Source organism: Ischnura elegans, chromosome X (genome assembly GCF_921293095.1).
Source record: "Ischnura elegans chromosome X, ioIscEleg1.1, whole genome shotgun sequence".
In the NCBI taxonomy this organism is placed as follows: Eukaryota; Metazoa; Arthropoda; class Insecta; order Odonata; family Coenagrionidae; genus Ischnura; species Ischnura elegans.
This window is the reverse complement of record NC_060259.1, coordinates 14,049,021-14,073,085: the sequence shown is the minus strand read 5'-3', so window position 1 is coordinate 14,073,085 and position 24,065 is coordinate 14,049,021. Positions and strand designations below refer to the sequence as shown.

The window sequence follows — 24,065 nt, the reverse complement described above, 5'->3', positions numbered from 1 at the left end:
TTGCCTGAACATAACATGCATTATTGATAGTGATGGTGAAAAATGGGATATTGCTATTAATGTAAGGCAGCATCATATGCTAGAGTCATGTGTTATGATTAACAGAGAGACTGCCTTTGAGAATGCATTTAACAATATCACCCAGATACTGAAAATATTTAGGGAAAAACTTGACATTTGGTCTCCCAAGCTGTCATAGTTAAAAATATCCCTACTTTAATGTTGCTGACCAGCCTAAGACTTTGTGTTCATCATTTATCCCCTGTACTTTTCCCATCCTGTCCCCTAGATGCGCCTCTGCCTGCGTAGGCATTCCTTCTTCCACCCACTCCTGCCCACTTTCCCTCTTCCCACTTGCATTTCTGTACCTCCTTCTCACCGACAGAGTCAGCAGCGCACTTTGAACCTAGATGCGCGATGCAATGACGACATCGGGAGCCAATGAGGGCTTTGGAGAATATCATGAGGGGTACGCCGAGACATCGAGGTATTGTTGGCACGTGGCAGTCGCACGTGGTAAGTAATCGAGTATAGACAATAAGCGCCATCCACCGTTTGTCTGTCTGTCATTGCCATTGGTTCCCTTCCTTCCTTCAGCCGAATCCGTTGATCGCCACCACTGGCGTTACATGAATAATATGGTTTCTAGATCACATGAACTCCGAATGTTATGCATTAAATATGCATGACCAGATGTTAATACTGATGACAATGCCAATCATGTTTCGTCAATCCCTTTGGATTTCTTCAGTTGTAAAAAGTTTGTATTAAAAATATTTCCTCGACATGCCTTTAAACACCAATGTTTTGAGGTCTCAATATTGGAATTGTCGTCCAACAGGAAAGTTAAATATTTACATCTAAATGAACCAGTTAATCATTTATGTTAAAATTAATTATATTTCAAAATAAATAGAGTGATATAACAAAGCCAATCAGGAGACTGGAATGAAATTCCTCAAAGGAGCACATATCACATGAGGTTCTCAACAGTCCAGACTTTGTCGCCAAGGCCATATGGGGTGAGCGGCAGGTCAAACGGCAATGGAAACACACGTGCTGATGATCCACCGCTTGCTTCATCCAATGGAAATGTCTGCTCACACGTCTCCATATTGCCCTGTAACAAAATGCCCTTTCATCATCTTTCACTAATCAAGGCTCTTATCACGTGCATTTTTGCATGACACCTACTCGCATATTCGTTCCTTACAACAAATCTGCAAGCTTTACGTAAGAAATTGTGAGGTTTTTCCTTTACACTGAAACTATGCATTTTCTTTACAATGCTCTACATCCACAATAGGGCAACAATAAGGTATATGCTCAGTAATCATCTTACCATTTTATTTTGAAAACGCAAAAAAGCTTTGTTTTACCTACTTCAAAATTAAGTAGCATGATCTATTTGCGGTAACGATGATTTTTGATGAAAATAAATCTGGCAACATTTTAATGCTAAGTCAATGAGGAAAATTATAAAATCTTATATGCAGAATCTCAAGGTATGTGGGATAAGCTAGACTAGTAGAACCAAAGCCAGCACTACAATAGCACATACCATACACTTCCCTTCTCAATGGGCAGGAAGTTCTCTGTGCCAGCCACCTATCCTTCCCCAACCCTCCCAAAGTCGAAATTATTGACAAAATATAAACCAAAATCGGAATTATTGACAATTTTGAGAATGTTTAGTGTTGTGAGAGTGAGATTGCAAGGAGATTTGGAATTTATGCATCAACATTATGCACTACTATAAAAAACGAAAAAAACATCCAAGATATCCATCAAACATCCATCGACATCCAAGAGCAGGTACCCGAACCCCCTCGTCTTATAAAACCCATCTTTGTTGTAAGGTCATTCAATTGTTCATTCAGTCAGTTTTCGAAATAAATATTTGTTCCTTTCTCAACAGACATAAAGTAAGAATTGAATTCTTTGTCTTTTGAGCATCATTTACAACTTTTAAATGAAATCTAGATTTCATTTAATTACATTAATTATATAAACATTAATAATAAATTATATCTAGATTTCAGTTTTTGGAATGTGTTGGTGTGAGCAGAAATGATGCACTAGGGTCAAGTAATGAGAAAAATCCATTTGTATTCATAAAATTCATAATTATGTAAAGGCAAGATGGAAAAAGAATCAAAACATTTGAATGATGATGATGACTGCCATTGTATTAGAATTAATTCAGCTCCAGGCAGCTTTCACAGTATTTCTAGAAGATTGAATTACATATATTTTCATTTTTTTTACGCCAAGAGCAAGAGACTTCCATTTTGAATTCTGTAACCTTTTGCAAGTCCAGAGGTTTCAAAGATGGATCGAAATGTCTACACTGAGAGTGTAAGTTACGCTGGGCTTTTATCAGTTCATTAGAAAAGTGATGCATTGGAAATTTTGACTTCTGTCCGACACATTTCATAGGAATGGCACAATTGAAATAGTACTGAAAGTACAGCACACTCCCCATTATCCTAATGGGCTAGTGAAGGGGAGGGAATGGACGATTAATCAGAAAACACGGATAACCCAAACTTCCACTCGATTTCTTATAATGTTCATAATTTACATAAAACAAACAATATATTATTATTCATGCAGTTATTCTGCTATTTTACAGTGCTCCCCGGACTCATTGAGAGCTTTCTTTGTCAGTCCGCAATCTTTGTAGCAGCGATAACATGGTTGTACTCATTCGTTGCTGCAAGTAAGGCCTGATTTCGAAAACCACACATCCGTGGCTCTGTGATCCCAGATACAGAAAAGTGGTCTGCACGAATGATTCAAAACCACTGCTCGAAGTCGGAAACTACACTGTCAGGCACCAAACCACGTAGTCGTGTGTCGCACAAGTTACCCATGTTGCAACTGCTGCAGGACGTGTATCCATGATCACGAAGCATGGTCACTCGTTGCGAGGCTTGGAGAACAGGAACACGGTGCTCCCGTCAATGCAGCTAGTGCGCGATCGCTTCCGTTTCACGAAGGGGATTCTAACGAAAATAATGAATCCAGTGTATCCTCGCATTAATTCAGTAATTCTGATGATTTTATGTTTTATAAATATTGCAGAAAAAATTGAGCAAGAGCAAAAATCATGCATGGATAATCCGCAACCCGGATAAACTGCAGCCGGATAAACGGGACTCTGCTGTATTTATAAATAAATTGTCAGCAACATCAATATCAAAAGAGTCAGTACTGCCACAGAATTTCAGCTGCAGAAAATTTTAAGACAAAATGCAACAGGCACATTATGTTAATCTTCCCAAGAGATAGAACAACTATCGAGGGAATCTCAGTGCCATAGGATAACAACCACGCCAAAAGTAACCACGTCATAGCTTTCACAAAACCACCCTTTGCCCTCCATTAGCCCATGCCTCTGACTTTTTTCCTTTCTGAGACTACACGAACTTCAACTGAAAATATCAAGTTACACGGGAACAATGGAAACGTATTTCATCTCTACCTCGCCTCACCAACTGACCTTTTTCGGCCTAGCAGCTTCAATTCTCCCAGTTTCTGGAGGCCTACTGGGTGAGTCACCTACTGGGCTTGAAGACATCTCCATGGCTTTTGCCAATTATATGACACACATGAGGTTCAAAAAAGAGTGAGACCAAACACAATGCATTCCTGTTCACATTTAAGTTTAAGCTCAAATTGATCGACACAAAGAATTCTAGTGACAAAGAGGCTACTAATATTCAACGTAGTCCAAACACCACAATTTCTACTATTGGCAATACCAACTGCATACATCACATAACTCACCTGCCTTCGCTTTGAAGGCAACGATGTCACATGCAAGATCGGACGACTTCATACCTTGCTTCATCATTGCTTGAAAGACAGAGGGAGCATGCTCCCTCCCCTCTACCTATTCTATAAGGGGTAAATGTTCACGTTCAGTAATGCAATTAATGCATAAGTGGAAGCATAGATTAAATATTTCAGCAGGCGTGCTTGCCACTAAGCTCAGTTTTTGGTGCAGTACGTTTGGCATTTAATTTAGTGGATTAGAGAATTTGCAAGTGCTCCTCAATTATAAGCATTTCCAATTTCTTTCAATCTGCCATTTAGTTCAACAATGTACACACTCATTTGAATTTTTCAAACCGCAGGTTTAAATACCAATATAATTTTCAATTGGAATAATCCTTAACATAGCATCTGAAGATGTTTTTTGAAAAACCAGCCCCTTGGTGTTATAGAAATTACTCAGTAAGACAGATGTTGAATATTAACCAGCTATTGTCCTTCTGAACTGTGCTTTTCTCTAAGTTTGATATGCAATTACTATTTGGAGTACAAATGCTGAGGGATGCCATGGCAGCAAAATTAGTGAGCCCACCGGAGCAGGGCCTAAGTGAAAACCCATTACGACCTTTCCCATTTTCACCTCTGAGGTATCGACACAGCAGCATGCCTCCCACTTGTTTTTGACCTAGTTTCTAGATGACTCACTCATGCTGAAAACCAAGGCCACTCAGTTCTCCTTTGGATTTGCGACCAGCGAGCAGATAACAATTTCATGTAAGAGACGCACCCCCATTTTCGGCAGCAATATCTGGGAAAAAAGGTACATCTCTTACACGAGTTTACATAGTCATTAAAATTTCAATAGTGATATTTTTACTGGTATTTTTCAAACATCTGTGCAAGTTTAAAATAGTTTTGGATACTTCATGGGTGCTAGTACAGCAGAGTCCCGTTTATCCGGCTGCAGTTTATCCAGGTTGCGGATTATCCATGCATGATTTTTGCTCTTGCTCAATTTTTTCTGCAATATTTATAAAACATATAATCATCAGAATTGCTGCATTAATGCGAGGATACACCGGATTCATTATTTTCGTTAGAATCCCCTTCGTGAAACGGAAGCGATCGCGCACTAGCTGCATTGACGGGAGCACCTTGTTCCTGTTTTCCAAGCCTCGCAGTGCACGACCGCGCTCCGTGATCATGGATACACGTCCCGCAGCAGTTGCAACCCGGGCAACTTGTGCGAGACGCGACTACGTGGTTTGGTGCCTGACAGTGTAGTTTCTGACATCGAGCAGTGGTTTTGAAGCATTCGAGCAAAGCACTTTACTGTATCCGTGATCACACAGCCACGGAAGTGTGGTTTTCGAAACCAGGTCTTACATGGAGCATTAATAATACGAGTAAAACCATGCTATCGCCACTAAAAAGATCGCGAACTGGCGAAGAAAGCTCTCATTGAGTCCGGGAAGCACTTTAAAATAACAGAATAATTGCATAAATAATATTATATTGTTTGTTTTACGTAAATTAATAACATTGCAAGACATTTAAGTTAAAGTTTGGGTTATCCATGTTTTCTGATTATTCGTGCCGTCTCTCCCCATCATTAGCCCATTAGGATAATCGGGAGTGTACTGTATTAATGCAGTAGACTCTTCTTTCGTCGCTAATACCATCATGAGCCATTGATGAAAAGGCATATAACCACATCACCATATCCATTAGGACAAATGATCAGTAATACCGGGAGGCTGACACTGTTTTCATTTTCTCGTCACTTAATCATGAATAGTGCTTTTTCTGTATTTGATATCTGATTGAATTTTAAACCACCTTGAATCCAAGCACTTTTTCAAAATCATTATCATGAGAATAGCATTAACAAGCTAATCTCAGCACCATAATGAACTAACAACTGTATCAAGTATCAAGCTGTCTCTAGCAGAAGAATACAAAATCAGCAGAAAAATGAAGTCCTTGGTGTGAATTTCCATTTCTTTCCAGGAATTTCCAGGGCTCAGCCGTACTGACCTATTTCTTTATCATGAGTGTACTCTGTGAGTGACTGGGGTTTATGACTAGGAATTCAAGTGGCCAGTCAGAAACAAGAAGCCTCAAGTGCTCATTATAGCCCTCCAGTGGCCAGATGACAACATTCTATGCCTATTCAACCAAAAATAATTGAGTGAATAAATATTACCACGATAATCAAGTGCTCATGGAAGCAATCAAACATCTGCCTCAAATCAGGAGATATGTATTTTTCTGGGTATTAATCTATTCATCAGGCCAATGGAGAACTCAGATGAATTAAACATTACATATTATGAATTGAATGAAATATGAAATGAATGAAAAATACAAACGAACACCTGAATATTTTGAACACAGTGATATTAAAAAGATGGGAGGATAAAATAAATAAAAAGGGGAAAGCATTAAAAGTGGCAATTGAAGTGGGCTTCATCGTATCCCACAATTGGCACCACTTTACCTCTGCAGGTGTGAAAAACTTTGGGAGGAAGAGGACGCCCACTTCATATGACATGATGTAGAGGCTGGAGCCAGCCTTGTTGACAGAGCCCCACGCCGCCTTGGACAAGTTGGCACTGGTGAGCAGGAACCAAGCAAGGTGCCGCCGTCCCCCCGCACCCAGCCCCCACCTCAGGTAGGTCTTGATGTGAGGGACGGCTCGAGATCGGAACCTCCCCTCACTCCTCCAACCACTGCAACAAATCAATCACTAACATTCCTCAGCCTAACACAGAATTCCACAATCCTTAGTGACTTGATTGAATAAAGAACTTCCTGAATATCTCCAGGATATAAAAACAAATCTCTTTGATAATGATTTAAGGATTTCAATTCAAGCCCCAAATTTCTTAGACCTAGAAAAATAGGTAAAATCTCTTGTCTTGGAATTACTCTAGATGATTCCACAAAACATCCATGCATATAGAAAGTTTACCGACTAAACTATAACAAATTATGTTTCAATTTGAAAATTTTGACCCAGTATCTTTATTCAGTATGTTTTAAAGAATTTAATTTTGTTGCCAGGTATAGGTTGTGGTTCAATCAAGCATGATTTCCATTAAGATTTATACATATCTGCCACTGCATACCAGCAAGTATATCTTGTCTCTAAATTACCAAAAGAATCCATAATCACCTGGATAAGAATGTGAATGGAACATGATTTAGCTTTTGAAGCTATTGATAGGAAGGAAGCAATGGATTGTGATGATAAAGCAACATAAACAGAATGAAATAGGAGAGTATCTCAAGCATAATAGATCAAAAAATCATGTTGCAGAGGTTTGTCGGTCAATTCAAATAACTCATTAATTATTCACTTTCACTTTTGCCATATTTGGACATGTTATTTATAAGAAATTGATAATAGACTCATTGATAATAGAAATTGCACGTGAAGAAATACATAGATTTTGTACTGTAGGAATACTTTGGAGACCAATTCAAAGAAGTAACAAAGTACCTTAGAATAGTAACCATATTTGCAGCATATCATGAGACCTAAGGATGGACGTTCTTGAGTATTAGTGCAAAACTAGCCCTAATAACTAAAGCTGCCAGTGTACTGCAAAGTCAATAAGTATGCTGTGGTCTGGTTAGATATGTACACCCATGTCTCGTATAGCACAAGGGATGCGTTCCTTGGGGTCTTTGCGCTATACGAATTTGCGTTATACGAGAGCGTTTTAACATTGGGAAGATAGGGATGCGTTCCTGGTAGCATAGGTCTTGGGTATTGAATTTCCTCTAAAACATATGTATTCCCATAAATAGCCTTAAAAAACATTATTTATATAAATGTTTATAGTTTAAAGTATCTTTAAAAATAGTAGGCAAATATTCAAAGACTTTAATTCGTGTTAGAAAATTTTGTACGTGCTTTTGAAATTCCCTCCTGTTGTGCGGGTGGGCTAACATCTGATATCTCAGGGGTTCGTAATGCATTGCCGGCAGTTGACGATTTTTCAAACCAGTCTAAAAACAACTATTGTGTCACCCAGGCCCGTTTGTCGCTCATCGAAGTGACAGGCAAACGCTACTTTGAATGCCATTTCATAGCTAGCGGAGTTTATGAATGATAAATCATTTTAATTTGATGTCCTCCGAGGCATTAGCAGCTACGTGAAACAGTCTTTAAAAGCCTTGAAACCTGACCTAGGTTTTCCTTCCCTGAAAATGGATGAACGAGAATGCATTCTTTTCCAAAAGAATATCGTCCTGTCAACACTAAAAACTAGTTGAGGGGGAAAGGAGCCACTTTCAATCACAGCTTGGAGTTCATCAGAAAATGTTGTGGTGGCTGCGCTATCAACACTTGCAGATTCACCTGATATCGCCGCACTGAAAATACCTGCTTGCCGTTTAAATTCTGGAACCAACCGGAGCTTTCACTAAATGTCTCGGAGCGATTACCACTCTCGTCTTTTTGTACTGATTCACTATGAACTTTCCGTATGTGTAGACCGCTCGGTTGAAGTTGGTGCGGCTGAGGTCACTGATGTTTTAACTTCGTCTTTATTCAGAATAAGGCATCATGCGTTTAAACTACCGCGCAATATCGCTTTGACGTTCTCCATTTTCAAAGCAATTGACCTATATCAATTTCTCTTCTAGGTTTATGGTTTTTCTTGATAAATTCTTGATTTTTCTACCCGCATTCCCATTTTTTGCCATTTTCTATTGGTTTTTACTCTGCATGGCTCTATCGAAATCACCTTCTACTGCTGAACTGTGCGAGTATTCTTGAGACGCATAGGGCCTACGACTGCGGGGAGGGAACGAAACTATTGTGTTTGAGACTCTATAGGGGACCCTCTTATATGTTGATGCTATTCATGCGCAACTTGGCCACCGCTCCATTTCTCCCCCGTGAATACCGATGACCTTGAAGGCTTTAGCGTAGACCCTCTCCCAGGAAGTCAATCAACCGATAACCTATGACGGCAAAAATTGTCTTAAACCGTATTGCTTTTAAAAAACTCATTTCCTCTAGTTTAACTCTTAATTAATGATTTAAATTAACTATTGTCATTCTGTTAAGGAGACGAGATAAATTACTATGGGAGGCCGGCTATCTGGACCCAATGACGAGTAATACTTTTGGCGATTGCACAGCAAAGGATTTCGATTAATATATAAACAAAAGAGAAGATTTGAGGCAAGTAATAATATTAATATGCGTAAAATGATAGAAATTTCGTGTGTACTTAGCGCAAGTTCACATTTTATCACGAGAGCGTTTAAGATTTTTGATTAGGCTACACTGCGTTGCAATGTTTCCCCGAGGAACGAATTTGCGCTATATCGAAATTGCGCTAATCGAAATTGCACTATACGAGACATGGGTGTATAGTCAAATTATAGGTTTCAAATGCCACTCCAAGTACCTATAGTCACCAGAGTAGCAAAGACAGCAACTACCTGTGGAAATTAATTTGATATGATTAGGATTATCACCAGAATTCCTCAATTCCAATGTACTTCAAGTCAAATGACTGTGTTATTATCTTTGCACCCTTACTAATGACTGTGTCACTTGTTCAGACACAACATTTTGGCAAATCATTTTTAGAATTATCCAAGTAAATATATTAGAGATGTGCGAATAGTATCCGCGAATACTCGAATACCTCGAATAATAGAAAGTATTCGATATTCGAGATTTCGAATAGTTATGCGAAAAGTACCGCCTCGAATACCTCGAATACTTTGAATTTCGCGTCATACACTCGCACGCACGTCGTTGGCAGTGACTCGGAAAAATGTAGAGAACTGTTGTCATTTAGTGCTCGCAGCGCCGTTTTACGCAAGTTGACGAATTGCATCAAATTCGTGGATTTTAGCGGTGAAAAGTGTTCGACGAGGGGAACCGAAAGTAGTCGGGTGAAAAAATCCGAAAATCCCCAATTCCCCCCACCAGGAGAAACTCAGTGCCGTGGGATAGCAACCTTAGGGCATTTCCCACGATCCTCTATCCCACTCCATTCAGCACTCGCCTCAACCACTCTGACGCTTTCCTCTTCTCCGAAATCAAACAAAAGGTCCCAGCTCGCGCAGGGATCGCATTACGAAGACCCCTGCTTCGAAAAAAATATCGAGTTACGAGAACAATAAAAACGTGTTTCACGCCCTCCCCCCTTTTCTCACCCACTGACCTTTTTCTGGCTACCTGCTTCGAAGTTCCCCATTTCTGGAGGTCAACTGCTGTGTGAGTACCGTGGGATACTTACATTAGCGCATTTCCCAAGGTCCGGTATCCCTCTCCATTCAGCACTAGCCCCCCCTCTGAGGCTTTCCTCTTCTTCAAAAGAAAAAAAAGGTCACAGCTCGCGCAGGGATCATATTACGAAGACCTTAGCTTCGAAAAAATACGCGAGAACAATAGAAACGTGTTTCGGGCCCTCCCTTTCCTCCCCCACTGACCTTTTTTTTTCCTACCAGCTTCGAAGTTCCCCATTTCTGTGGAGGTCAACCGCTGCATGAGTCATCTATTAGCACAAAGGGTGTCTAAGAATGACTTTCGTCAATTGATGTTACACCTTTATTGAATTGAAATATTAGTAATGTGCGCGTAATTTCAAAAAGAATAAGACCAAACACAACGTATTTATGAGTTTATTTAAGCATTTTACGCAAAGAAATAAATGTCAAAACACGACGGAGACTTAGCATTCTGGCGAAACTCGATATGAGCAGCAGAGCTTCTCGGAAGTTGATGCGGTATTTTTTTCCGAAAACATATATCAAGTTACAATTTATGAGTGGTGCTATAAATCTGTATTGTTACAGTCACAGGCAAAAGGATATTTCCTCAGAATATTTGGTGTCTCCCTGATAGCAATTCCAATTCATCTTCTTATCTCGTGAGAACTCCCAAAGATGGACTGAAAATAATTGAAGAAAATCCGGTGGAAAAGAGCTTGTATTTTGCAAAATGCCTCAGATTGTCAGCTAGCACTTGGCAGCAGGAGTGGGGGTAAAGCGATGTTAGTTGAATTAATTATATGCCCAATCGTTTCCATAAAATTAAATTATTCATTAATCAGCTAAATTCCTGTTCGAATAATTTTAAGGAAATCAAAATTACTCCCCAAAATCTTGTGTTGCCTGCTGCATAGGCAACCGAGTCAAACATTCCAGCATTCATCATTTAGTATTCGAGGTATTCGAATATTCGAGCAATGATTTAATATTCGAATTCGATATTCGAATTCGAGAAATCTGCTATTCGACCCATCTCTAAAATATATGCATAATACAGTACTCTCTCGTTGTTACGAAGTTCACGGGACTGAAAAACCGGAGGTTCGTATTAACAATGTTTGTATGAAAATTTCTTTTAGGAATCGTCAAACAAAAACCGTACATGATAAATGCGATTAAATTATGTGGAAATAAGTATAAACAAGAAGATTCATTTCAGCTTCTCGAGAGAAGAATGCGGCATGACGTAATCGAGGGTTGATATCTACAGTAAGTCCTATTACGAACTAGATGCGTTCCAAGACCTTGTTCCTAAGTTGATAAACCTACAGTCCGGCCGGCAAGAGTTATCCGATGAGAGGCAGAATGGTCTAGATCGGGGCAGCGTTGCCAGGTAAGAAAGGGAAACACCTACAAAGGGCACGGTGAAGAGGGGAGCCGCAAGGGAGGACGAGCGTCAAGGACCCAGAAGGAGAATCGCTCATTTGGGTGATTCGAAGAAAGGGCATGTTTTGGTGGATCATGCTCATTTCAGTGCTCTCGATACATTTGACAATGCTGTATGACTAGGCGATGGTGTGAGGTGCACTTGGGGGACAGCCATTGGCTGTAAACCATGCTGGCGCATGGTTATCCACCCCTCCTATTGTGCTGTTGTTGGACAACTCTCGCCGGCTGGATTGTATGCAAGGCATCGAGGAGTACGGTTATCCTGCAGAATGCAACACAGCATAACAATTGTGACGAACTGATCTAGCGGGGCGTGCAAAGCAGCTAGAGCAAAAAAAAATTGCTCTCTGAGGCAAGGAAGAACGGACGAAACGCTAAACAGTTCCTAACTTCACACCGGATTCAATGATACATTGTTCCGATAATGCCCCGAGTGCGAGGCATAATCTGAGCGCACCATGCAGCGACGGCCAAATCAAAAGGGGCCAAATTCTAAATTTGAAATTTTTGAATGCTCGTATCTCTGAATTAATGCTGGTATCTCTGACAGTTCATAAATCGAATGTACATAGGAAGAGGACTAACAGTACATAAAATTTACGAGCTGTAATGAGTTGGTCACTATGATTCCCCAGGAATGAAGCTTATTATATGATGTTGTGTGTATGGTGAAGAAAGAATCATAATTGACGCTCTTGGTCACAGTGCACAAGGAGAACTTAAACGTGGCAGGATTATTAAAACTTAGCGTAGTGAATATCCACCTAAATGCCATTGCTTATGCGTGGAACTTCGTAATAAAGTTCATTTTGTGACTGCCAGGACCGGGACTAAGGTTTGTAATTTGGTAATTACGTTACTTCTCCTATAGCTTGGATAGGCCTTTTCGTCAGGAACAAAGATTTGCTTCGTAATAACAAGGACTTCGTAATAATGTTGCTCGTATTAACGAGAGTCTACTGTACTCACATATAACATGCGGCAGGCTTGAAATATTACACATTACTGCCATGAGCCATTCTTTAGTGCAGGTTTGAGGCTCTCCACCACTTGGGGCTTCATTGAAGTCTTAAATTCCTCACTACCATCCCTGATGGACTGCGAGGGCCCAACATCTATCACCATGACCCTTGATACAATTGCCATGGGAATTCTGGAACTGAGAGAGCAGTGTGGTCTACACAGTGGCCCAGAAAGGCAAATGTCCGTGGTTTGGTTCCTGACCTAGGGTAATTTTTTCTCCAATTTATGTCAATTTCACCACCGTTCATGGGGATGGGTTGAATTACCACCACGTGCAGGTTAAGTGCATTATTGATTACACATTACCACCATTTGCAGCTTAAGTGCAAGTTCGAGGGTCTCAACTGGTAGTGGTTTCATTCAAGTCCCTTGCATTGCCTTCCTTGATGGAGTGAGAGGGCATAAAATCTAGCATCATCAGCCTTGGTACAATGCCATGAGAATTCAGGAGCCTGGATGGCTCAGTATTGAGCACAGAGGCCCAGAAAACCAAAGGTCCAAGGGAATTTCTTCTCATGGCAACAAATTGAACCAAATTTTCAACTTCCACTTCCTGTATCATCGAATTCACCCTGCTATCCTCTACATCAGATGCAATGCTTTCAGCATCATCCCCATGGGCACAATATCATTTTTGTTTCCCTGGTAACCCCAATCAATATCTTTTGTTTCCCAGTGGATCACCGATTTTTATCTACCATCTTGCTATAGGAGCATAAATCATGACATAAATAGTATAAATTTTTAGGATTGAAAATTCCATGGATTTATAAATCAATAAATCCAATTTCCATGGAATGGGTAATGCATCACTCAGTTAAAATTACAAACTACAAAAATATACAATTGAACCCATATAAAAAAATTATTTCCAGCTTAATGGTTTGAAAATAAGATGCATAAAAAATTTCCCTATGTGTTGCCATTGAGGCACCCAGGGACAAAAGTACCCAATCATGATAGTAAGTTCATTTGATGAGACTTTAAACATTGAATCTATAAATTTCACAATTTTTTTTTTCATGATTTTTTCCAACTAAATAAAGTCAGTCAAGTCAAACATTTGGAACATTTCTCATTTTTTAAGGTGCCTATCTATAATTTCACTTGATCGGCTTGTTCTACTGGTAGTCAACAGCTTTTCCAGTAAGATCCTACATTATTTTATTCCCAATTACTTTTAGTAATATCAGCTGATTTTCAGACTCTTCAGATTTTCTACTCGCCATCCTATCTGCACAGTTGAATTTTTAGCAGCATTTCATCATCATTAAATTATGATCACGGTCAAAATCTGCTCCTGGACAGCAGTTGCAGCCTATCATTAAAAGTTCATACATTCCTTTGACGTTTAGTAGTGAAACAAGCGTAAAATCACAAAAAAACTTAACATGTACTTAATATGTACTGGTTTTATGGGATCCATGGGGTCTATTGAACATAATAGCTTTGTGATATTTCACAAGTCACATTCAACATTACCTAATTGCCAAGATCCTCAAGAAAACAGGGCATTACTACCTAAGGATTACTACATAGGAGGCCTCGCCTTGGAATCAAACACTGTAGAAAACTGGCCACCACATCTTAAGGGCTAAAATGCCAAACACACTTAATACCATAAACTTACTGTAAATAATCTGAAAGCCATTGTTGTTTCACATGAGTTTTTATGGAGTATGGAAGGCAAGCACCACCAAGGAGACCATCATAGCTCTGGGAGACGTTTTTCAGACTTGGGTAAACCTGTGCAATGGGAGCAGACCAATTTCAATCAACAAACAAAAATGATAAGTAGGCACTAGGGTGGACTCACAATTGAGTCACACTCACTATTCCCTCTAGTCCAAAATTCAATACTCACATTAGCAGGTTTTCAGTCCTACGTTTTAAAAAGCAACATATATTATGAACAATCACTTTCAAAATTTTTGTAATTGTAATAATTATTGTACTAATGCTTGAGTGCAGGAATAAAAGATATCCTGGCTTCATTTTGCTATAACTTAATTTATTCTCCTCGAATAATTCAACTGCAAAATATATGTAAGCTGGCTGCGGCTCAGTAGACCGCGGTTGGGTTACTTGTCGACAATGACTACCAGTCACTCGGTTGAAGCACACACCTCACGCCCACCTTCCCAGCGGCACGCACCTATCCAGCTGAGCGAAGCTGGTTGAGCCGCACATGCGCAGTGGGGAGCAGCAGACGACGCATTGCTGTTTCTAGCTGCTGTCCTACCTTCCCTCAACACCTGGGTGAGGGGTATCGAAAGGGAACCCACGAAATGAAACATTTCGGTCAATTATACAGTACTACGGTTATACCATAGCTACCCAGCACTCAGTTTGAAAACACCATAATGACAGTTTTTTTTAAACATGGTTCCAGCTTTAAATATTGAACGAAGGATAGAAATTTTAAAATGCCAAAAGCTAGTGATACTGCTCATACCAGGGCAAGTGAATTCAGCTCAGAAGAATTTTATGTGAAAGACTGAGTATTACTGAGCAAGGTTTGTGATAAAAGATTTGAATTTGAAAGATGTGACACATTGTTAAAGCACATCAGTAGCAATACACATAAATGTGCGAAAGAAAGGGGACCCGCAAAACGACAGCTATCATTTGAACACACAGTCACTCAGTCAAAGACAGCGAAGGAGGAGCTTGTTGTTGCTACTACTGAAGAATTTTTATAGGCTTTATTTAGTGTAGAGAAACTTGATAATCCAAAAATTCTGGAATGGCTTTCGAAGTATACACATATGAGGTAGTGGGAATTTGCCGTTTGCTGATCGTATTCACCAAGCCTACATACTTGAACCATTCATATGCCTTGAACCAAATAATTTGAACCATTTCCTTCACTTAGTTTTATCAGAAATTTTGCACAATCAAAATTGTGTTAAATGTTATTTAAAATGCTTAATAAAAGTATAAGTATTCATGAAACGTGTACCATAAAATAAACTCCTATAAACATGGAAAAATTGTAGCATTATGATAAAACCACCAAGATTTTCTATAACACCGAAATCACATGGTTTTAAAATAAATTTAAGCAAAAAATAAAACCACTTTCACGGACCTCTACTTATATAGGAACAGGATTGGTGCAGCGACGGAGACAGTTCTATCCAATAAACATAAGCATAGATCCAGGCGAAAGGCAGTGTTTTTGTTGCATCACTATATTACATTACCTCAATAACAAACAAGCCATTCAATTTATAAGCGCCGAACTGAATAAAAATCATCCAAAGCATTACTTTGTCAATATTATCCCAATGCACAAACGAGGAAGCCATTTTTCTATGTATGCTGTGCATTTACGTGATCAATCTATTATTTTGGTAACTTCTGCTGAAAATTCAAACTATTGCTGATAAAACAGTATCACAGCTATTTAATGCCCCAAATTCTCATTTGGTGTACGTTTATAGTTCCTGTACCTTTCGCAGAAGTTATGTGAAATAACTTATCGCATTTGTTTCTGCAGATGAAAAAGGTGGAAGGTGGTAGAACGATCCTGTCTCGGAAGACCTTTTCTATCTTCCACTGTAATGTCTTCATTATCTACAATGAAAAGCCTACTCAATATTCATAACGATATGATTAAAATTGCTTGTTTCAAGAAAGTTCCATTTTGAGTGTAACGCCCGCAACGTCATTGAAAAAATACATGAAATGTTTCCACAGCACTGCAATAAAAACTATTTGAATTAAAATTGGTAATATAAGAAAAGATATTGTAACCCAGCCCGTCCGTCCGGGTTTCACTTTCAGAGGGGAAGGGGGAGGATAGTTTGGAAGGGATCGCTCAAGGTAAGCGGGTCGTGGTTCGAGGGCAAGGAGAAATGGAGGGGGGGGAAAAGGAAATGGAAAAGTAAGTTGGGGTAGGTTCACTTGCTGAATGGAGGCTGGCGCGTACGAAATAATGAAGGCTTACGTAACAGTTTACAATTCTAACAACACGTTTAATGTGCACTTCAATTAGGAAATGTTCCACAAAATACATAAATAAATGACTCTTTGAATAACAAAAATTAAACTACTGCTACTGGCCAGTTAGGTACCTTGTAACAACAATTAATAAATGACAGAAAAGAAAATAAACCCTGATTACAATTGATGGCGTGAAATATTACAAAAATGCTTGAAAAATGACATAAGTAGACATAAAAAGAGGAGAGATTTATCTAGGATCTAAAGATAATTTTATTCATTCATCACTCGCGGCCCTAATGGCAGTTGAGCAGTTAGTTACATTGCTCACTGTAAAAAAGTTATATAAACACCGAGAAAATTTTAATTTTGGGATTTCCCAGTTCCATGCGTTCTGGATTGTCTATGGTATTGTATTTGGAGGAGGTACCAGACTGCTGAGGTCACTTTTGCCATTCGGTATGGGTAGGAAGGGAATGGTTGATAGAAACCCTGTGTCAGCATTAGCCAGCTAGTTAACCAAAGGTGTCAAAGCAATCACGGCTTAACATCTCATCTACTGGGCAGTGTTGCACTGGAAGTGCCCTTCACACAACAATCAAGCAGGAATAGGGCCATCTCTGAAAAGTTTCTGATACTGCCAGGACTTGAACCTGGGCCCTTATGGTGTAAAGCCTTCATGATGCGTTTGTGAAATTTTGCTCCCTAATTATGAGGCTAATTTGGATGATTTTCCTTAGGTATCTCATTTTTTCAACCTCTGATCTTGGTTAGTCAACAGGTGATAAAATTAACTGCCTAAAAACTGCTATTAATGAGCCAACTGTATTTGAAAAAGGGCTTCTCCTTGAACACTTGGTACCACCATTCTGAAATTTCTCCAGTGTTACAGGCCTACGGCTTAGTGCCATAAATGTTAACAATTCGACCAGGATGTTCAACCGTGGAAAACATTGTTCAGGAATGCAAAGTTATGTTTCTCTTCAGTTAAAACATCATCTGTGGTGCTACTTGTCAGTTAATAAGATTATTAGGCTTCATTTTCTTGCCTCCAAATGAGCAATTGCAACCTGGAAAAAACAGACCGGAATGAAAAGAGTTTCACTCTCCCTCATCGTAAAACCTCACGTATGAAACTTCCTCACTTAAGAAACTTTATTTGGTAGTCCGCTGAAAGTTTCATAAGTGAGATACTACTGTATTTCCACCAAGATATGAAAGAGGATTTACTCCTGCTCCCCATCATTAGCCAGAATAATTAAGAGTTAACTGTCCTACTCACAACTTTGACAGTGGGCTGCTTGAGGTTAGGCATTGTCCCCACACTAGATGCAATGGTTTCTGAAAGGCTTGACCTGAATTCCCCGCACAGCCATGCTGAGGGAGAGGGCCCAAGCGATCCAATAGATGAGCACTGGATTACCAAGGGCCACGGATCGCCCCCACCCCCTTCATTTCGGCACGCTCGCGAGCAGTGTCTATGTAGGAGATGGCGGGCTTTCAGATGGCCCCAGTGTCGAAAGTCAGGGCCTTGGTGAGAGCCAGGCACAGATGCAACCAGGCAAACCCTGAAAAAAAACAGGATTGGAGACAGGAGGGCACAAGTATAAGAAACGAACAGCAGTCTAGGCAGCAGTGCACAACTCCCCTCAAGTGCACAACTAACTGCTAACATTCATCCACAGGGGTGAATTTTGTGTGAAGATGAAGTGATTCAGAGGATGAAAAATTCATTGAGGCAAATAGTATAGTTTTAGGTGCCCCACAGCCAACTCAATCTCTTGGCGAACTCAGTGGGCTATTGGGTAACTGTTTGGTAATAATTGAGAGAGAGGCCACTAGGTATCGGCCTATCACATAATTGCTCCCATGGATGACATAAGAGCTCCCAGGGTATAGAGGAGCGAGGGAGTTCAACCGACTCACTAGGTAGTAGGGTCGTGTGGGCGAAGCAGTACAGTGCATTACGTGGTGTGACGAGGACCGCGAGCCAAACTCATCGGGGGAGAGGAGAGAAGGCAATGCAGCCAAAGGTAGGTGGACATCTCTCTCTCTCCTATTATTATAATCATAATACAGTCTATTTTTTATCTGTTTTTTTAGGGCGAATTTTTAAATTTCATATTTTTGTGAAATTATATTAGCCCAGACATTTGTTGGTCCTTCGAGCCGGATGAGAATCTGGCATATCTCATGGTTGGATCTGTGATCCAATAGTGCTATATCTATTTCATATTTGTGTGATAATGAAAAAGGTAAAGGGAACAGCAGGTGAAGTTATGGATGAAGCAAGTGGTCAACACTTCCTTAAGCTGAAGAAAGCTCGTAGGGACACGTTAATTCAATCTATTGAAAGACTTCATACCCTCACACTAGGACAACCAATTGATATTTCGATGTTTAAAGCAAGGTACGATTGTCTCGAGGATGGTGGTACAGTAATCTCAGTAGCTAGATGGTCTGAGCAACTGCCTGGAAAGCAAGTTGTCCATGGTTCGGTTCTTGGTCAAAGTGAAATTTTTTCCATCTGTTTTCAGCAATCATTTCATCTCAGTATGACTGCTGTGTTCAATGTCGTGCATTTGTGTTTTTATCTCTTTCTTTCACCTTTCTATAAGTATGTTTCCATATTTACATATGGCAACATTTTCTACTTATATTTATGCTAGAGTATTTATTAAGGATGAAATTGATTGTTTGAGGCGTAATTTTGTGAAAGCAATTCATTAGTAAAATTAAAAAGAAGAACTTTGTGCTTTCACTTGAATATTTATTCACACATCTACACGACCACAGTTTCAACGTTCAACCTGATAATGACGTCTAACGTTGAAACCACGGTCGAGTAAATGTGTGAATAAATATTCAAGTGAAAGCACAAAGCTCTTCTTTTTAACTTTAATATTAAGGATGAGTCGTTTCTTAAATTTTTGTGGTTCTCGGTACCGGTCTGGTTCTCCCCCATTGGTTCTCGTTTCTCAATACTCAGTTACAAGGATGAACTCTTACTATCTGAATTAATGGCAATTTTAAATGAACAACCGCAAGAAGGGAATGAAAATAATTTCACTAAAGACATAAAATTAGCAGGATAGCTCCATAAAAAACTTAAGATCATCTCCATAATTTTATTTGCAGAGTAAAAAAGTTTACATAACACGTTGCTAAAAAAATGCATGATCTACCAATATGTCACATTACATCAGGTAGCTACTGGTTCTTTCTCCAGGTTTTGATTCTAAAAATTCAACAATTTTACCCTACCTGAGTATTATCTCTTCTTTTTTGGCAGAAATTTTGCCTGCAGTACTGAGCAGGCGTTCCCTGTAAACAGTAGTGGTCAATGTTGATTTTGAAGGGCCGCGCAAAAATGCTGCATAGCTTCAGGATCAATAGTGAAACTTCCCCAACTTCTGTCAACATCATCCGCTAATCTGTTGTAACTTGTGAATCAGTTCAAAATATATTCTGTATTCTGCGATGTAGCTTAAATTGTTACTTTCATTGACAACTTATACGCATGCTTCACTGTTGCAGTTCTTATAACCTCAACAATTAACTCCTCCAAACGCCAGTACAGGGACACCATGGATAAACTGAGCAGCCCAGAGCTAACACAAAATTCTAATGCAGTGTTTCATTCTGCAGGATAACCACACAAAATAAAACCTTGCATAGATTCATCAACGTACAAACAAGCTCTTGCAATGCATCTTGCTCGTATGTCGAAGAATTACTGTATGGGTACATGATTCAATCGTAAGACCACTTTCATTCGAAACGATTTGCCACTGTTCACGGCATGGCACACCACGTTGTAGAGAGTCGTCTCATCTGAAAGCTGCCTGAATTTCACATGAATGGTGGCCAGCGAAAAGTCCTATCATCTGAAAGCGGCCTCAATGTAGCATTGCGTCTATTTTATGCCATAGACGGTGCATCGCGGGATCGAATTGGAATTGGGCGCCATGACATCAACGGTGTGATTCGACTCATTTGAAGACATCCATAGAGACCTATGATAAGTTGAATCAGACGGCGCCTTGCCTTGAACTGCAGCTGGTGAAAAGTCATCTTGTTTGAAAGTGGCCGCGGTTACGGAAATGTTACAATGTTGGCGAGAGTGACAAATAATAATTATAATAATATAACTTTACTCCAGTCATATACAATTACATTACAACAGGAAATCCTTTAAGTATGGCGGAATATATAGGTACCCCTAGTGAAATTGTTTTGGGGCTACCATCATACATTGTTTATACAAAACTGGTGCTATCAATTTTTGCCAACAAAAATATAGCTCAAAAGAGAGAACTGGGGTGGTTTCCTTCCGACACCGCACCGTTCCCGTAAAAAAGTAAACGAAACTAGTAGCGCTCACTCAGCCCTCGGCGCGGAGAAGCGGGGAGTAGCACATAGTTGTACTACTCGTTCAACGTATGACGCTCGACACATGTGTCGGTATCGGTGCTACTCTGTATAAATGTGTCGGTATCGGTGCTTAAAACTGTTTGTTTAAAAAAAATACCCAGGAAAATATGACTACAGGAAACAAGAGATTAAGCTATACAATTCAGTATAAACTAGGAGTGTTAAACTACGCCAAAGTGCATGGAAACAGAGCAGCAGCAAGGCATTTCGGTCCACCACCTACCAAAAAAATGATACGTACTTGGCGACTGCAGGAAGATCAACTGAAGACTGCTAAGAAACAAAAATATAACCTTCGATGCCCAGCTCCATCTTGGCCTGAACTTGAAAATGCCGTAAAAATGTGGGTGATAGATAAGAGGAATTCTGGGATAAGTGTTTCAACCAAAATGATAATCAATGAGGCCAAAGGATTTGCAGAAAAACATGGGAATCAGAACTTTTCAGGGCTGAGGGCTGGTGCTACAGGTTCATGAAAAGGCAAGGCTTATCAATGCACACAAAAACAACTATTGCACAGAAAATGCCAGCAGATTATGAAGAAAAAATACTAGCATTTCATAGGTTTGTTATAAATGCACGCAAGAAAACTTCTTTTGAGCTCGGTCAAATAGGAAATTTGGATGAAATTCCACTCACATTTGATGTACAGTCACTTTCAAAAGTCGGTCCCCACGGCCAGCGCGAGCAACTACGTTCTCCGGCACGCTCGAACTTCGTGTATTGCTTATGCCTTCTGTGCCTTAAATGGGCCACTTTGACTTACTCGCGCCATCCGCAAAATCTTACCGAGGCATTCCTCTTTATTCCTAGATTCTACCTATCCGACCTCCCCGACTCCCGGTGCCAGAACACAGACGAAGCAAAGTTCTCAGTCACGCTATTCTCACCATGATAGTACTCTGAGACATATGGTCTGTAGTCTGGCTTGTACTCAAAAATACCGGGACGTATCTGCGTCGCAATGCACATATAAGGAAGAAACGAAAATCGGAATTTACGTCTGAAAGAGTATTCTAAAAGTTGCCACCAAAATAACATTCTAGATTACACCTTTAACACATTATTACCAAACACGTTCAATGCATATTGTTCTATATGTTAGTGCTTTAGACACACTGATAGGCGCATTCATCACTCCTAGGCATTTTCTTGGGATATATATTATCCTACAGATTTATACGCGTCTCATCATACGAGAAATAAAAATACTTATGTGCACCAAATTATTACGTTTAATTCGTTATGATATTTATTCCAGTAGTTACAAACATTTCCTTAAGAAAATGCTTGTAACGACTGCTTATACGACTGCTGCGAGGACGTAATAATGTTTAATATATTCCAGGTATCAGTAAGCAATTAACATTTCTTCGTGTTCATCGAAATTTGGAATGTCTAAATAGTTATCATAAATATATTTCCGATAGATAAAAAAACCTTTGGAAACATTAATTACATGACTTGATTGCCTTTTTCTTACCATTTTAAGGCACATTTAGTACATATTTTATCTTTCACCCTTTCGCTGAGAGGTCCTAAGTCCTTCCCGTTTTTGTTTCTTTTTTTCAGCTAAAGTCATTCGTAATTGGCGCCCAGTGATAACATGCATGTCAATGTCTTCTACATTATTATGTATCAGTGGTTTCGCTCCAATAATAGAACTTACACTCACGTAATGAATACCTTGTGGCAGTCTTACGGGTGAACAAATACTGATCATTATCCTACAAACAAAAAACTACGCATGCATAGTTTTCATCCGATAAAAATATACCGTGTCGGGTACCTGGTGACTGTTTCTGCGCAATTAATTAAAACGATATGTATTAGCTATTACATATAAAGCTTGTGATGTAGCGATTGACGGTGCGGAAACTTAGACGACGACGAAAGATGGACAAGAAAAGAACCGAGATGTGAGTTAAAAAAAACAACGGAAAAGGTGAGATGCACGAAGAGGAAAAGAAATGAAGAAGAGCTATCCTTAGAGGAGAGATTTGATATACGGAGGGAGGAGAAGGGTGAAGGTAATGATATAGATAGAATGAAAGGGCTCTAATGTGAATGGGCGTCGCTGTTAATTTAAGTGGTAAGTTCAAGTTGGGAGGGGCACAGGCGGGGTGATTCGTAAATACTTTCATGTACTCCAACATTATCCAGATACCTTTCATAATAATCAAATATACTCCCTTTTTCATTTCAGATGGGCAGGTAAATTTTGTTTTTTCATGACCACCGTAAATGGTTGACTCAGAATCATAATGCCAGGCTGATGTTGCTCGCACTAATTTTCTTAAGAAACACCGAACAATACTAATGCACTAGTATTCCACAGAAAGAAAAGGACAACATTTCCTACGACGCATTGCGGCCTGAAAGCTTGCAATTTTTTTCAATCCCCATAAATATCTCGCTACTTCTTTCACTGAAAAATTACATTTATCTTTAAAGCAATTTTAAGGCAATCCGATTGCTCATCTGAAAAATCTAATGCAAAAATCATCTTCTCTCATAAAACAATTTCTTTGCCGGTGGTATTTCTAGGTAAAAATTCAAAATACTTCTTCCTCTTTTATATTAACAGAATGGGTTAAGTTACTGTATTCAAAATGTAGGCACTACTTGAACTCCTTATAAACTTAAACTTGGGGAGTAACTGATATTTCACTTGTAAACATTGAAAAATGACTGAAATCCTTCGCCTTCGACATGGGTGAACGCGAGCATGATAGTAGCCGTGACACAAATGACAATATTAACATTGGCGTAACATATTTTCGTATTTCATGAAGACCATGTTTAGAAGAAAATATTGGAGTATCATGCTTGAAATGTTCTGAAAATTTTATTTGTACTAAATGTGCTGTATAAATGCACCAAACGATACGGATGTCCCTCTCACTTCCTCTCACGATGTGTTACTAACCAGAAAAATGCTTAAATTCTTCTCCGCTTTCTTCGATGGTGGAATTGTTTGGCTGGGTGGAGGGAAGGCTCATCGGGACCTTCCTACCTCTGAAATCGTGCTTGGGGCTTTTGGCGAGGGTTAAAGTAGTCAACTTGCACCATTTGCACAACCCGATCCAATCAAATCGGTCCCCATCGGACAAGGAACGCATTAGCAATACGCGAAGGACGACTTCGGAGAATAACAGAGACGGCTGCGCCAGGTATGTGGACCG

General features: G+C 39.6%; 1 protein-coding gene across 2 annotated transcripts in view; it reads right to left on the bottom strand.

Annotated features, from left to right (window-relative positions):
* Positions 1-880: 880 nt before the first annotated feature.
* The window catches only part of LOC124170929 (probable tyrosyl-DNA phosphodiesterase), a 68,024-nt gene continuing 44,839 nt past the window's right edge, over positions 881-24,065 (bottom strand). Inside the window, exons 8-11 of one of the 2 annotated variants that reach the window (XM_046549989.1) lie at positions 17,729-18,014; positions 14,129-14,244; positions 6,281-6,512; positions 881-1,120 (exon numbers count right to left, since the gene is read on the bottom strand). In XM_046549989.1, coding sequence (XP_046405945.1) covers positions 974-1,120; positions 6,281-6,512; positions 14,129-14,244; positions 17,729-18,014 — 781 coding nt within the window. In that variant the 3' untranslated portion in view covers positions 881-973. Of the gene's footprint in view, positions 1,121-6,280; positions 6,530-14,128; positions 14,245-17,728; positions 18,015-24,065 lie in introns of those variants that run through there. The other variant, XM_046549990.1, reaches the window with a different exon arrangement.